The sequence below is a fragment of the Canis aureus genome, chromosome 21 (genome assembly GCF_053574225.1).
Source record: "Canis aureus isolate CA01 chromosome 21, VMU_Caureus_v.1.0, whole genome shotgun sequence".
Lineage (NCBI taxonomy): Eukaryota > Metazoa > Chordata > Mammalia > Carnivora > Canidae > Canis > Canis aureus.
The window spans coordinates 14,019,193-14,035,179 of record NC_135631.1 but is presented as its reverse complement, the minus strand read 5'-3'; the positions used below and the strand labels follow the sequence as shown (position 1 = coordinate 14,035,179).

At 42.3% G+C, this 15,987-nt stretch overlaps 2 protein-coding genes across 13 annotated transcripts in view; both read left to right on the top strand.

Annotated features, from left to right (window-relative positions):
* FNBP4 (formin binding protein 4) overlaps positions 1 to 5,433 on the top strand; it is a 43,226-nt gene extending 37,793 nt beyond the window's left edge. For all 3 annotated transcript variants that reach the window (XM_077863264.1, XM_077863263.1, XM_077863262.1), the window contains exons 16-17: positions 2,003 to 2,157; positions 4,367 to 5,433. In XM_077863264.1, the coding sequence (XP_077719390.1) occupies positions 2,003 to 2,157; positions 4,367 to 4,457 (246 nt within the window). In that variant the 3' untranslated portion in view covers positions 4,458 to 5,433. The remainder of the gene's footprint in view (positions 1 to 2,002; positions 2,158 to 4,366) is intronic.
* A 547-nt stretch (positions 5,434 to 5,980) lies between these two features.
* The window catches only part of AGBL2 (AGBL carboxypeptidase 2), a 44,073-nt gene continuing 34,066 nt past the window's right edge, over positions 5,981 to 15,987 (top strand). For 3 of the 10 annotated variants that reach the window (XM_077863273.1, XM_077863270.1, XM_077863275.1), the window contains exons 1-7: positions 5,990 to 6,054; positions 7,025 to 7,394; positions 8,002 to 8,192; positions 8,353 to 8,416; positions 9,494 to 9,628; positions 14,926 to 14,979; positions 15,674 to 15,856. In XM_077863273.1, the coding sequence (XP_077719399.1) occupies positions 8,100 to 8,192; positions 8,353 to 8,416; positions 9,494 to 9,628; positions 14,926 to 14,979; positions 15,674 to 15,856 (529 nt within the window). In that variant the 5' untranslated portion in view covers positions 5,990 to 6,054; positions 7,025 to 7,394; positions 8,002 to 8,099. Of the gene's footprint in view, positions 6,055 to 7,024; positions 7,395 to 7,452; positions 7,855 to 8,001; positions 8,193 to 8,352; positions 8,417 to 9,493; positions 9,629 to 14,925; positions 14,980 to 15,673; positions 15,857 to 15,987 lie in introns of those variants that run through there. The other 7 variants (XM_077863274.1, XM_077863269.1, XM_077863268.1 and 4 more) reach the window with 7 other exon arrangements.

Here is a 15,987-nt window from a genome sequence, read left to right as displayed (position 1 = left end):
GAGACCTGGGATCAAGTTCCACATTAGGCTCCCTGCATGGAGCCTGCTTCTCCCTCTGCCTGCGTCTCTGCCTCTCTCTCTCTGTCTCTCATGAATAAATGAATAAAATAAAAAAAAAATAGAGTATTGAATAGGGAGCCAAGTAATAGAAGACAGACTGAAAATATCCTTATTTTCTCAGATTTGGGGGGACTTAAGAAATCTCTCTCAAGTATAGGCAGGAAGAATAGGTTGGGCCCCCATGCCCTATCCAGTATGCAGAGCAGCAGTTAATCACACTTGTACCACTCAGCTGCCTGCCTGTCATGTTTATAGTGTGACTTGGTCAGGCCTTCAAGCACACAGCTCTACTGGTCTTCAAAATACAGGGATAAAAATTGATTTTTTTCAATGTCTAATACAATAGTTCTTGAATTTCACATAACTGATCACAGATTCAACGGTTTGGGTTTTATTTTTTGATTGAAGTATAATTGGGACACAATGTTACATTAGTTTCAGGTCGAGTATATTTTTAGTGCAAACAATTTATCAGATGTTCTCCTTAGAACCTTGGGATTCAGTAGTGAATCAAACAAATCTGTTTTTTGGAGATTCTGTTCTTGAGGATTGGAGAAGGGCGAGTGGGGTGCTTCAAAATGCAGTGAGAAAAAGTAAGCAGTGTTAGAGGACAGAAAGTTGGTCTTTGGGAGGTGGTGCTGTTTCAGAGAGGGTCAGGGAAGGTCTCTATGCTAGAATGCCATTGATCAGGAGCCTGAAGGTAGTGCTAGAGCAAACCATGTTGGGTGTATATACAGTTCTACTTTTATAAGTATCACAAGTATTTTTTGTTGTTTTGCTTTTGCTATGAAAGTACATATTAGGGCAGCCCTGTTGGCACAGCGGTTTAGCGCCGCCTGTAGCTCAGGATGTGATCCTGGAGACCCGGGATCAGGTCCCACGTCAGACTCCCTGCATTGAGCTTGGTTCTCCCTCTGCCTGTTTTTCTTTTTTCTTTTTTTGCCTGTTTTTCTTTCTTTCTCTCTTTCTCTTTCTCTCTCTCTCTCTCTCTCTGTGTCTCTCATGAATAAATAAATAATAACATTTAAAAAAAAGAAAGTACATATTATAGACAGTTAGAAAATGAAGATGCAGGACACCTGAGTAGCTCAGTTGGTCAAGCGTCTGCTTTCAGTTCAGGTCATGATCTTGGGTTCCTGGGATCAAGCCCCACATTGGGCTCCCCTGCTTGCCCAAGGGGAACCTGCTTCTCCCTCTCCTCCCTGCTTGTGTTCCCTCTCCCTATCTCTCTCTGTCTTTCTGTCTCTCTCTGTCTCCTATAAATGAATGAAAGAGAGAAAAAGAAAATGAAGATGAGCCAAAAGAAGAAAAATAAAATATCTTAGAACTAATCATATTAATATTTGATGTAACTCTGTGCTATATTTTATATCTGCTATCATTGACTATGTTGCTTTTTCCAGAAAAGCTGGCCATTTATTTCTCAGCTCTGTTTTCACTTGATGTGAACCTGGCATCTATTTAAATTTTGCCAAAGGAAACACTAATTCTGAGACCAGGGCAACAGTTTTGTTTTTTTTTTTTTTTTTTTTTTTAGGGCAACAGTTTTGAATTCTGTAGAATAATGAGGCTAAAGGAAATTTTTCTGATCTCATTTAATAAAAATACACTTAAAGTCTTTAGATTTTTTTAATAGTTTGTAGATTTTTATTTTTTAATTTATTTTTTTTTATTTTTTTTTATTTTTTTATTTTTTATTTATTTTTTTTAATTAAAAAATTTTTTTTTTAGTTTGTAGATTTTTAACCAAGCATTACATTTATAGTTGGTAGAAATTTTTGGCAAGAACTTATAGTGGCATTCATTTTCTGTGTTTCTGTCCTTTGATTTTAAGGTCCACTTATTCCTTAGATCTAAGAAGAGATCTTGATCTTGTATGGCTCTTATTTTATGTTTGTATTTTATGTATTCTCTTCTTTCTGATCTTTAACCTTTGCCCTAGGCAAAGAAGAGTAAAACCAAAATGCCGTCTCTGGTAAAGAAGTGGCAGAGTATCCAGCGTGAGTTAGATGAAGAGAACTCTAGTTCCAGTGAAGAGGACCGGGAATCAACTGCACAGAAGCGAATTGAAGAGTGGAAACAGCAGCAGCTGGTCAGGTAAAAGAAGAGAGGCCACAGAGGAGTGGGAGGTTTTAGAGTAGCAGTCATATTCTTTGAATCACAGTCCTTAATTTTTTTTTTTTGATATTTTGGTACGAACTTTCCTAAAAATTTATAATTCACAGTAATTTTTTTTTCCCTGTAAAAATTACGGTTAACCCCTTTTCAAAATTAGAAACATCAGAGCTTTAACACTTTATCCTACTGATTGTTCCTTTTAAGAATAGGACTGTCTTTAACTCTGAGCATACCAGGAAAAACAGATGTCCCTTTTATCATGTAGATCCAACAGGCCCTCCTATAAATTTTTTAAAAAAATATTTTACAGATTTACAAAAATAAAAGATGGGGGCACCTGGCTGACTTAGTCAGTGGAGAATGGAACTCTTGATCTTGGGGTTGTCAGTTCAAGCACCACATTGGGTGCAGAGCTTATTTTTAAAAAAGACTTTAAAAAGGAAGGGGAGAAAAACTTCACTATCGAGACTTTGCAAGGAATTTAAACATAGCTAACTCAGATATTTTTCCTGGTTTTGAAGGTATATAGGCTAAACTGAGAAACATTTTTTTTTTTTTTTTTTTTTTTTTGAGAAACATTCTTTGAAGGCAACTAATTGTTTGATTGTCATGCATGACTTGGAACATACAAATAATGCTGCCATATTTCCCATTCTTCTGATAGGTTCTAGCTTATCATTACTTCTGATTCTTATACTTGTAACATCAATAAATGCAGTACTTAAAACATTTGGAAGAGGATCATCATCTTTTGTTTCATAATTCAGAACATTTTTATTTTTAGATATATGAACCAATTGGAATGGTTATTATAAGGAATTTTTTTGTTCCTAAAGTATCTATTTCTCCACAGTTATTACACACCTGCTTTCAGCATTTGTCTACTTATGAACTCTGAAATGAATTGTAGCCTACAGCATCATAAAACCTGAAAGATTCCTGTCACGTGTTATTTTAGGGAAATGAGATAGTCTTGGTTCCTGTTACAAAATAACTGATGTTCTTTTTTTATTTTTCTTTTTAAGATTTTATTTATCTATTCATGAGAGAGGCAGAGACATAGGCAGAGGGAGAAGCGGGCTCCCTGCAGGGAGCCTAATGTGGGGCTCGATCAGGATCATGCCCTGAGCTGAAGGCAAACGCTCAACCACTGAGCCACCCAGGCGTCCCTAGACCATGCAACTCTTGATCTTAGGGTCGTGAGTTCACACCTCTTGTTGGACATAGAGTTTACTTAAAAATAGTAATAATATTGGGGTGGGAGGGTACTATGAAGAGGCCTCCAGGCTTCTTTACTTCCATGAAAGGTTGTATACTATTTTGTACTATTTTGGGTAACACAATAAGGAAACTGAGGAATGCTATTAGTGACATTTTATTACACTGTTGCCTCATCCTTGTAGGTGATTCCATTATTGTTTTCCTATTATTTTAGGTTTTTTTTTTAAGTATTGCTGGGAATTGAGTAATGATTAATTCCTATAATGATGAAATAGCCTATTTCAAGATGATAGGTGGGGAATCACAAAGATCCTATAATTAGATTATTTTAGATTTATAAAAGGGTCCAATCCACCCATTCTGGTTATTGTAGGATAGAATCAGAGTTTAGGGCACCTGGATGACTCATTCAGTTAAGCATCTGCCTTCAGCTCAGGCCATGATCTTGGAGTCCCTGGATCAATTCCCATATAGGGCTCCCTGCTCAGTGTGGAGTCCGCTTCTCCTCTGCCCTTCCCACTGTTCCAGCTCTCTCCTTCCCCCCCTTTTTTTCTCTCAATTAAATAAATATATGTGCTGCCAAAGCGAGGACTCTCAATTAAATAAATAAAAAAATCTTTAAAAATCTGAATTTAATCTGTTTTGAAAATGATTGAATAAGCCTTGAGGTATCAGTCCTTACAAGTATTTAGAAGTGTTCAAAGGAGAATTTCAAAAATCCAGAGGTTCCTGGTGGTAAGTTGAGGGTTAAAATATATCTTTCCTAAAGAATTGAAACTCTTTGGGGCCAAGAAAAACTTTCACAAGAATTGTTGTAATCCTTCAGTGTGACTTTAATGGTTACTGGAGGTAGATAAAGATAAACAATGCACTTAAGTATCCATAAAATTGTAGAGAGGCTGTGTGTGTCTTTGACCCATCAGAATTAAGAAATTTGATGAAGAATATGTTGGTGTTGTCTTCACAGTGGGATGGCAGAGAGGAATGCTAATTTTGAAGCACTTCCTGAGGATTGGCGTGCAAGGCTGAAGAGGAGGAAAATGGCTCCAAACACATAGTTTTTGGGGGAAAGGGTTTTTTTTAATTACGATTTTTTTGTGGTTTTTTTTTTTTTTTTTTTTTGCATTCAGTTAAGAGTCTTCACGAGTTTTACTGTTGTCAATAAACTATAAATGTTATGAGGGAGAGCATATGAATTTCCTGGGCAAAAGCATACATGTATAGAGCTTTCACATTTGTGAAATGTAATTTTTCTATTTTGCTGAAGGGTGAGGTTGACCAAATGCTTTGACATAGCCGCCTTTATTCTCACACTGGCAAACAGCGTATCAGGTACATTAACCTCATCGATCTGGAACATGTGATTCAGGAGTGTGATACCTCAGCAGAGGACTCACTGACAATACGTGAAGGATTTTCCTGTTTCATAGAGGCTCCTTTAGTTCCTAGTGCAGCTCTCTCTCATTCACTTCTACTCCAGAACAAGTGCAATTAAGAAGGCAGCTCTCTGTATTCTATTTTGCTGAACTGGGATTTTCAGAATCTCTGACCTCTTCTAGCCTGCCACCCCTGAAGTGCTGAGGTATATGGAGGTGTTTACTTTGTGCTGACAGATGGCCACACTCTTTAGAGAACTCTTTCTCACAAATTCTAGAACTGGTAGCTCAGTCATTTCACATACTAGTGATGTATTCAGATTTCATTACAGGCAGCAGCAGGCGTTCAGATCTTTAATTTTGAGGATTTCCCCTCATGTATGTGGCAGTAAATGTTATAAGAGCCACTATATGTATTGTGTCTCCATTGTCTTTGTTCGAAAATTCACCTCCCTTTTATGTGAATGTACTCTCCATAAAATTCCAGTATTTAAAAAGCAGTTTACTGTTCTGTACTTTCTATTGTATCACAATCAGGTAAAAGTCACTTTAAACTGAAGAAAAGGCAAATTGTGTTTTAAAGCTCTTTGTATTTCTCCAGTTTCTGACCTTGTAAATTTGTACATATGCTCTAATAAAGCTTTTTTTATACTTCTGATTTGTTATCCTTTTTGCTCTTCTAAGCCTGTTATTTCATTGTTGTGTAATCAAGATTTTAAGTCCAATCTTTTTTTCTTTTTTTAAGATTTTATTTATTTATTTGTGAGAGTTACAGAGAGAGAGAGGCAGAGACACAGACAGAGGGAAAAACAGGTTATATGCAGGGAGCCCGACGTGGGACTTGATCCCGGGACTCCAGGATTGCACCCTGGGCCAAAGGCAGGTACTAAGCTGCTGAGCCATCCAGCCTGCCCCTTAAGTCCAAACTTAATTGTTTTTTCTTATCAAATACAGCATAAGGCAGGTGTAAATACTGAAGGATCACTCTCAGGAAAACAGGATCTTGAATCAGTGGAGGTGGGGGGGTGGCGGCAAGGTGAGAAAATAGGCATTATTTGAAAGAGCATGAGTTAAGAGGGCACATAGGGGTCCAGAGGCACAGAGGGAGATGCAGGCTCTCCTTTGAGCAGAGAGCCCAATGCAGGGCTAGATCGCAGGACCCTGAGATCATGACCTGAGCCGAAGACAGATGCTCAACTGAGTCACCCAGGTGACCCCAGAATGGAGCATTCTAAAATCTGACAATTTGATGGTCAAGATGTGTGGATTCCGTTTTCCTGTAAGTTTTTAAATCTAGCTATGGGGTGGTGATATATAAGGTCAAAATGATGTAGTTTAGGAATGTTGAGGTTTGGTGGGGTGAGGTCAAGAGCCAATGACCAAGAATGAATTCTTGAGACGTCTTTGGTACAAAATGGTGGTTTTATTAAAGCATGGGGACAGGACACATGGGCAGAAAGCTGCTGCGGTTGTGAGGGGTGGCTGATAATATACTTGGGAGTTGGGGGTAGGGGAAAAGGGAGGTTTTCAGAAGAAATCACATATGCTAAAGAGGACCTACCTAGAGGATACTGGAGGCCTTGCCTTTGTCAAGGTTTTTCCCTCTAGTAAGACAGGAACTTCCTGGGGAAATGTCACATGTCCCACCTGGGAGCGGGGGTGCAGAGGTTGCAGGGTGTTAGCTTGTGCTTTATCAACTATCCTGCATCTTCATCAAAAGTAAGGGACAGGCAAGGCTAGGTAGGGAGAAGTAGGGGGTACTATGTGATCAGGCTCACAGAAATCCCCAAAATGAGGTGGTAAGGAAACCAGAGATAAGCGAACACACCAGACCACGCTGCCCTAGGTGTCCAAAGGGTGTGTGTGTGTGTGTGTGTGTGTGTCTTCATTACAGTGTCCTGTGGTCAACAGAAAATAACCAGACCCTAAGAAGAAGTAAGCCATTAAAGATGTTAATCACCAGTCCTTAATGGTGCTGCCAGTAGAGAAGCTAAAAAGATACAAGTTTCCTGGTTAGCTTTCAATAAAAGACTGATCCTGAAAGCCCTCAGTGGCAACCTGTCAGGATCCCTCCCACTCCTGATAAAACTCCTTGCTTTACTCCCTTTTATCTACGAGATTCATTCTTTGACTAGGTGAGACAAGATCCTGACTCTCTGGCTTAAAAAGGAGAGGGGAACCCGCTCCCTTTGAGCAACCCCTAACAATTACCTAGTTTTAACCTAATTTTAAAGATTTCATTATTTTAGAGCACGAAAAGGGGAGGGAGAGAGAATCCTAAGCCGACTCCTCGGAGGCCCTAAGATCACGACCTGAGTTCAAACCAACCAGGAGTCAGATGCTTAAGAAGCCTGGAACATCTTTGAGGACCACTAACTGGCCTTGTATTCAATCCAAATTCGGTAACCCAGAAGCGGAGCTGCAACACCGTACGAAGGCAGAAAAGCTTCCGGAACCTCGAGAGGCCAGCGGCGCGGGACCCGCCCCGGCTTCACAGCCACGCCCACGCCCTTGCCCTGGAGGCGGGGCCTCGCTGCCGGAAGCGTCCAGCCGCCCCGCCCTCCCGCTTCCGCCTCGCGGTTGCTAGGCTACCGGGTCCCCAGCGGAAAGCGGTGGCGGGTGAGCGCCGGGAGCGTGTTCTGCGCGGGCTGCGGGGCTGGGCCGCTGTCCCCGCCGTGCGGTGGCCTCTGCCGCTGCAGGCGCCGCGCACACCCCTGCTGCGCGAGACGGGCCGGGGAGCGGAGGCCTCGCACCCTTCCTCCCCTCTGCCCTCCCAGGCAATCTCTACGCCTCCTCTCCGACTCAAGGGAAACTGCGCCTCACCACCTTCCCCGCGACCAGAAAACCCTGAGCCCCTGAATTCCACTTTCAGGGCCCACGGTCCGGCCCCCTGACCTTTCCTTTATCTCCTCCGAGGCGGCTCCATTGGATCCCTCCGTCCCCATTTCTTTCACTTTCCTGTTGCGTCCTGGTGGTGGGCATCTCCCTCCTCCGAGAGGGAAGCATGGCACCCCCGCAAGGGTCCTGGCGCCGCGGGAGGCGGAGGCCGCGGGACTGGCCGCCCTCGCTCACTGCTCAGGTGTGCGCCCGGGGCCTCGGACGAGGTGCCCGGAGCCTGCGGCTTGCACGCCCGAGAGGCTGGGTTGCCCGGGCCGAGGGAGCGACGCGGCAGGCTTTCCTGAAAATTTTTTCAGCTGTCCCGTTCTGTTTGTTTGTTTTTTTTTAGCTTCTGTGTAATCAGCTGCCCTTTTGGAAGTTGGGCAGGGGTTGTGGCTGGATGCCGGTGTCACGGACTCATCTTCAGCAAACCATGCGGAAGTAAACATGTTCCCAGCATTGGAAACAGAGCTAAAGCAGGAGGTCGGTACACTCCCTCTCCGGGAACTCCACAGAAATCCAGTACTGCTAGATCAGAAGGTATATTCTGGTGGCGCCTTTTTCCGGCAGGAGATCTTGAGCCCCCAGGATAGAATAACGTGCATGAATGTCGCTCACTTGGTTTGTTGACGCAAGTCCTTGGGGACTCAAGAACGGTTTGGAAGGACTTTGCTGATGGAGATGGCTTTTCCTTTCACAGACTTGCCCTGATCCCTATGAAGACTTTATGTACCATCATCTTCAATACTATGGCTACTTTAAAGGTACTATCTCATTCTTACCCAGCGTGGCCTTTTCTGCCTTCGTGAATTGTTTGATTAACTCGAGAGTTACACTTGGATACACTAATGACAGATTTTTCTAGGGCCACGAGGGAAAGATGAAGGGGAAAGTACCTCCTTTCCCCATTGATGTGCTATATCACCTCTTTTGAGGGCCTGTGTAGGCAAGGACCTGTCTGTCCTTGTACCAAGGCCACACACTCTTCCTTAATTTCACCGTAGGGCATCGAAATCGTTTTACTGATCTGCAAAGACACATCCTCCATTCTGTCCTTCAGAAGTCTCTTGGCCATTCTTGCCTTTTCCGTGTAATTTTAGAATTAGCTTGAGATGTTTTAAAAAAAATGGAGGTTGCATTGAATCTGCAGATCAAATTTCACAAGAAATGAGAGTTTTCCAATGTTGGGTTCTGCGATCCTTTTTTATTAAATTTTAATTTTTATATTTTGGGAGTTCTGCGATCTATGAATGTACTCTATTTCTTCATTTACATAGGTCTCACTGTCTGCCCATAAGATTTCTAACTTTGGGGATCCCTGGGTGGCGCAGCGGTTTGGCGCCTGCCTTTGGCCCAGGGCGTGATCCTGGAGACCCTGGATCAAATCCCACGTTGGGCTCCCAGTGCATGGAGCCTGCTTCTGTCTCTGTCTCTGTCTCTCTCTCTCTCTCTCCCTCTCTGTGTGTGACTATTATAAATTTAAAAAAATAAAAAATTAAAAAAAAGATTTCTAACTTTTTTTTTTAAGATTTTATTTTATTTATTCATGAGAGACACAGAGAGAGGGGGGGTGGGGCAGAGACACAGGCATGCTGCTTCTCAAGTCTCTCCTCACCGTACAATGGAGAAAATGATGCTTAAACTCATGTAAATTGGAATATGGAAAGCTCTTTGGAAATGTATTCTCTTTGGAATGTATTCATTGTAAAGGCCTGTGGTGGTGATGGGTGTTAACAGACGTAGGGGCAGTTTTGGTAGTAGTGATGCTTTTGGTATTGATCTAGATGTTACAGATGATGAACCAGCCTTCCAGTACCTTTAATTAAATTGCATATTTGTAGCTCAGAGAGGCAGTTTACCAAACTCAGCTTCACACCAGCATGTTCGGAAGAATAATCCTCGATATGGGCTGAGTGGCTCTTTTGGAGAAAGAGAAGATGTGATACCAGACCCCCTGCAAAAGGAGAAGCTACTATGTGAGTAATGATCAGTGTGTGTGAACCCCAGAAACCTCACTGCCGGAGCAACAACTTGGGTATTCAGGAGAATGTGGGAAAAGCCAGAGGAACAACTTTGGCCAGTTTCTGATATCACTCAAAAATGTTATATTTAGATCCACTTTGGATTATAGGTTTATTTATTTTATTTTTTTTTATTTATTTATGATAGTCACAGAGAGAGAGAGAGAGAGAGAGAGAGAGAGTGGCAGAAACATAGGCAGAGGGAGAAGCAGGCTCCACGCACCGGGAGCCTGATGTGGGATTCGATCCCCGGTCTCCAGGATCGCGCCCTGGGCCAAAGGCAGGCGCCAAACCGCTGCGCCACCCAGGGATCCCTGGATTATAGGTTTAATTAAAATACTATACATTCTGGATTATTTTTCTTCAAATATTTGGAAAATTTGTTAGGATTCCTTAGTCAAGAGTAGCACATTGATTTTTACACAATTTTTAAAAAATATTTATTTATTTATTTGAGAGAGAGAGAGAGAGAGCATGAGCAGGGTGAGGGACAGAAGGAGAAGCAGACTCCCTGCTGAACAGGGAACCTGGTGGAGGGCTCCATCCCAGGACTCTGAGATCATCACCTGAGCCAAAGCAAGATGCTTAGCTGACTGAGCCATCCAGGTGCCCCGATTTGTATATGGTTTTGATGGAGATATTTATTAAGGCACTTTGTGTAAGAGTGGTAGAAACCAATTTCAGCCAGCTTAAGCAAAACTATTTATTTTATTTTATTTATTTATTTATTTATTTATTCATTTTAAGAGAGAGAGAGGAGGAGAGGGAGAAGGACAAGCAGACTCCCTGCTGAGTGTAGAGCCCAATGCAGGACTTAATCCAACAACCTCAAAATCACCACCTAAGGTGAAACCAAGAGTTGGAATGCTCAGCTCACTGAGCCACCCAGGCACCCCCCCAGAAATAATTTTTCGTAAGAATTTCACAGATTCCTTCTGGATTTTAAGGAGGGAGTGCAGTTGAATTTCTCCCTCAATGCATAACCAACCAGACATCACTTCACTTTTCTTTTCCCCACATCCTCCCTGATTCCAGTTGGACTTACCATCATTTCTAACTATTCAAACAGCCTCAGTTACTAGTCTCTTGAATTCTTCTCTTATTTCATACTAATTTCTTTCAATCCATTTCCCACATAGCATTCTTTTTTATTATGAATCTGATTGTGTCCTTTTTCTAGTTAAGACCTTTTATTTATTTTTATTTTTTAAAGATTTATTTATTTATTTATTTATCTATTTATTTATTTATTTATTTATTTATTTATTCATGAGAGACAAAGAGAGAGAGAGGCAGAGACACAGGCAGAGGGAGAAGCAGGCTCCCTGCAGGGAGCCCACTGTGGGACTCGATCCTGGGTCTCCAGGATCACACCCTGGGCTGAAGGCGGCACTAAACCGCTGAGCCACCCAGGCTGCCCTAGTTAAGACCTTTAAAAAAAAAGATTTTATTTATTTATTTTACAGAGAGAGAACAAGCAGGGGGAGCTGCAGAGGGAGAGGGAGAAGCAGGTTCCCTGTTGAGCAGAGAGCCCAACTCGGATCTCGATGCCAGGACCCTGGGATCATGACCTGAGCTGAAGGCAGACGATTAACCAACTGAGCCACCCAGGCACCCCTAGTTAAAACCTTTGGACCACACAAAAGCCAAAAGCTATAAAATGCCATTAATAAAGTAAAATAACAGGGACACCTGGATGGCTCAGCAGTTGGGCATCTGCCTTTGGCTCAAGGCGTGATCCTGGAGTTCAAGGATCGAGTCCCACATCGGGCTCCCTGCAGGGAGCCAGCTTCTCCCTCTGCCTGTGTCTCTGCCTCTCTCTCTGTCTCTCATGAATAGAAAAATAAAATCTAAAAAAAAATTAAAAAAAAAAAAAAAAAAGAAAAAGAAAATCTTGGGATCCCTGGGTGGCGCAGCGGTTAGCGCCTGCCTTTGGCCCAGGGCGCAATCCTGGAGACCCGGGATCAAATCCCACGTCGGGCTCCCGGTGCATGGAGCCTGCTTCTCCCTCTGCCTATGTCTCTGCCTCTTTCTCTCTCTGTGTGTGTGTGACTATCAGGAAAAAAAAAAAAAAAATTAAATAATAAAATAAAATCTTTATAAAAAATGAATAAACAATAACAAACTGAAAAGAGTTTGTGACAAATATGTCAGAGGACTACTTTATTTAACATAGTAGCTCTTACAAATCAATATGTAGAAGATGACCAAATTAAAAAAAAATGGGCAGCTGAGTGAAGTAAGTCAGTCGGAGGACAAACATTATATGTTCTCATTCATTTGGGGAATATAAATAATAGTGAAAGGGAATATAAGGGAAGGGAGAAGAAATGTGTGGGAAATATCAGAAAGGGAGACAGAACGTAAAGACTGCTAACTCTGGGAAACGAACTAGGGGTGGTAGAAGGGGAGGAGGGTGGGGGGTGGTAGTGAATGGGTGACGGGCACTGGGGGTTATTCTGTATGTTGGTAAATTGAACACCAATAAAAAATAAATTAAAAAAAATAAATAAAAAATAAAAATATTTTTTAAAAATGGGCAAAAGACATGATCAAGCCTTTCATAAAAATAAATAGGGTGCTGGGTGGCTCAGTCAGTTGGGTGTCAGACTCTTGGTCTCGGTGCAGATCATAATCTCATGGGTTGTGGGATTGAGCTCCAAATCAGGCTCCATGCTGGGTGGAGAGTCTGCTTGAGATTCACTTGCTCTGTCTCTCCTCCTATGTGTGCATGCTTATGCTCTCTCTCAAAAAAATAAATAAATCTCTAAAAAACCACATACTTATGAAAAGATGCTCGTTTAACCACACTTAGGCTTATGAAAAGATGCTCAGTTTAACTTCTTTTTTTTTTAATTTTTATTTATTTATGATAGTCACAGAGAGAGAGAGAGGCAGAGACATAGGCAGAGGGAGAAGCAGGCTCCATGCACCGAGAGCCCGATGTGGGATTCGATCCCGGGTCTCCAGGATCGCACCCTGGGCCAAAGGCAGGTGCTAAACCGCTGCGCCACCCAGGGATCCCTCAATTTAACTTCTAATTAAAGATACAAATCAAAATGTCAAAGTACCATTTTTTTTAATTAGTGGGATTTGTGCAAAAAAAATTTTTTTTTAAATTACATCTAGTATAGGGATCCCTGGGTGGCGCAGTGGTTTAGCGCCTGCCTTTGGCCCAGGGCGCGATCCTGGAGACCCAGGATCGAATCCCACGTCAGGCTCCCGGTGCATGGAGTCTGCTTCTCCCTCTGCCTGTGTCTCTGCCTCTCTCTCTCTCTCTGTGACTATCATAAATAAATAAAAATTAAAAAAAAAAAATAAAATAAATTACATCTAGTATATATATAGGTCAGAGTGTGGGGAAACACTCCTACACTGCTGTTAGGGCTGTGCATAGGTAGACTATTTTAGAAAGGCAATTTGGCAATATCTGGGAAGTTTAATATAGCACATAACCCTTGATGCAGTAATCCCATTTTCAGAGAAATGTTTGCTCACACCTCAGTGCCTTGAAATCTTGTATCCCAAAGCTCCTGGCAGGGAGTAGAAGGGCTGTGGTTGAGCAAAGGAGACTCATCTGGATGGGATGGCTTACAGCTTGCCCCTCTTCTGTTTCCTTCTGCCCCATTAATAACTCAACGTTAATAAGAAACATTTGGAAAAAAAAAAAAACATTTGGCAGTGTCAGTATCATAAAAACCGTGAAATTAAAAATCATCTAGTAGGGATGCCTGGGTGGCTCAGTGGTTTGGCACCTACCTTCGTCCCAGGGCGTGATCCTGGAGTCCCAGGATCGAGTCCCACATCAGGCTCCCTGCATGGAGCCTGCTTCTCCCTCTGCCTGTGCCTATGCCTCTCTCTTTTTGTGTCTTTCATGAATAAATAAATAAAATCTTAAAAAAATAATAAAAAATAAAAGTCAGTTGGTAGAGGTAACAACAATGTGAATGAGTTTTATTATTTTTTTTATTTTTAATCTTTTTTAGATTTATTTATTTATTCATGAGAGACAGAGAGGTAGAGACACAAAAAAAAGCATCTTTTTTTTTAAGATTTATTTATTTTGGAGAGGGAGAGAGAGAGAGAGCATGAGCAGGAGAGGCAGAGGGAGAGGGAGAGAGAGAGAAAATCTCAAGCCGACTCCCCACTGATCATGGAGCCTGATCCCACAATCCTGAGATCATGACCTGAGCCAAAATCAAGGGTCAGACATCTAACTGACTGAGCCACCCAGGCATACTACCAGTTTGCCTTCTTGCCAGGCAGGTTCTGAGAGTACCTGTTTACTTACACTTGTGCCAGGATGAATGTAGAAACACATAAATGTTTTTCATGTCTCTTAGGTAAAAAACATATCTCCTTGTCATACTGGTTTACATTTCTTCATGAGTGAGATTGAGCAGCTTTACCATCTTTTCAAATGTTCATTGCCCTCCCCCACCACAATCAAACTAAGGAAAAGATTAAGAGATGGAAAAAACGCCCTAAAATTTAAAAAAAAATTTTTTTTTTTAAAGAAGGAAAAGAGGGGTGCCTGGGTGGCTTAGTTTGGTAAGCCTCTAACTCTTGATTTCAGCTTAGGTCATGATCTCAAGGTTGTGAGATCGAGCCCTGAGTTGGCCTCAGCCCTCAGCATGGAGTCTGGTTGTCCCTTTCCCCCTGCTCCTTTCCAGGTTCACACATTCTCTCTAAAATAAATAAATAGGGCAACCTGGGTGGCTCAGTGGTTTAGCGCCACCTTCAGCCCGGGGCCTGATCCTGGAGACCAGGGATGGGGTCCCACATCGGGCTCCCTGCATGGAGCCTGTTTTTCCCTCTGCCTGTGTCTCTGCCTCTCTCTCTCTGTCTCTCACGAATAAATAAATAAAATCTTTAAAAATAAATAAAGTCTTTTTTTTTTTTTTTTCATTTATGACAGTCACACAGAGAGAGAGAGAGAGGCAGAGACACAGGCAGAGGGAGAAGCAGGCTCCATGCACCGGGGGCCTGACGTGGGATTTGATCCCGGGTCTCCAGTATCGCGCCCTGGGCCAAAGGCAGGCACTAAACCACTGCACCACCCAGGGATCCCTAAATAAAGTCTTTTTAAAAGAAGGAAGGAAAGAAAGAAAAGAAAGGAAGAAAAAAAAAATGGAGCCCTAACTGGTAGTTGAGGGGTGGTAGAAAGGGACAGGGAAACAAGAGCAGAGGTGGGGGGGGAAGCAAGTCACAGATCCCTAGGACAAACCAGGCCTCCTCCTTCCTCTTTCTAGGGCCCACCTGTCTATCTTCAGCGGCGCACAGACAGATAGAAGCTGTGAGCAGAGGTATTCCATATCCTTCCAGACCTGAAAACTCAACCTGCTTTACGGTGTCTTCACTCGCTGTTCTCCCTGCCAGATATGGCACTCACCATGCCAGGGACCTTTGACCTTTCCTCTCCCTTCTTTCCTTCCTTTTCCTTCTTCCCCTCATTTTCCTTGTTCTCTACCCTGGAAGCCTCTTTTCCTCCCTTTTCTCTCATCCTGTTTCCCAAGAGTTCATCTCTCTCCTGCCTGCTCATTCCTCTGCCCTCCCCTAGACCCCCATGTCATTCATCTCTCTGTCCTCCCAACCACTGTATTTTGAACTTGAAAGTTAATTTATAGAGTGTTTCACCCTAATTAATAGAGTCCTAGCTACTTTTCTCTACAATGCTAATGGGTGAAATGAAAGTTTCCTGTTTTGCCTCTCTCTAAACAAAAATAATATGACATAATTTGATTTAAAAAACAAAAAATTTCTCCAAGCTTTACATTTAAATATTTAATAGACTGCACAGAATGTGTATGTAACTTTGGCAATGTTGATGCTGTTATCCTGGCCGAAATCTAATTTTTGAAGGAGATGCATGTCGTAGGATTATGCACCTGTGCTCCTAATTCTAATACAGTGCTTCAAGTCACTTAGTTGTCACATTGGAGCAGTAATGTCCCCGGAGAGGAAAAGAAAGCTGCTCACTCATTCCCTTTCCCTCCGCAGATCCCCTTATGCTTAGTTCACCTCTTAAGAGCAGACAACTCCTTCATGATGAATTTGGTGAAGTAAACCCATGTCTTCGAGAACCCCGAGATCTCTTTGCCTTCTTCCCTAGCAGTGGGCCACTGCAGGCACCAAGGTGGCCAATAGAATGTGAAGTCATCAAGGAAAACCTTCATCATATCGGTAATGTGACTTATGTGTCGCAGCCCTGCTGTTCTGACAGAGAATCTATTAAGTCCAGCATAAGTACAAGGCAGGATAGATTCAACATCTGTTAACTCAACTGGAAATGATTAAGCTATGGGAAGCTGGTA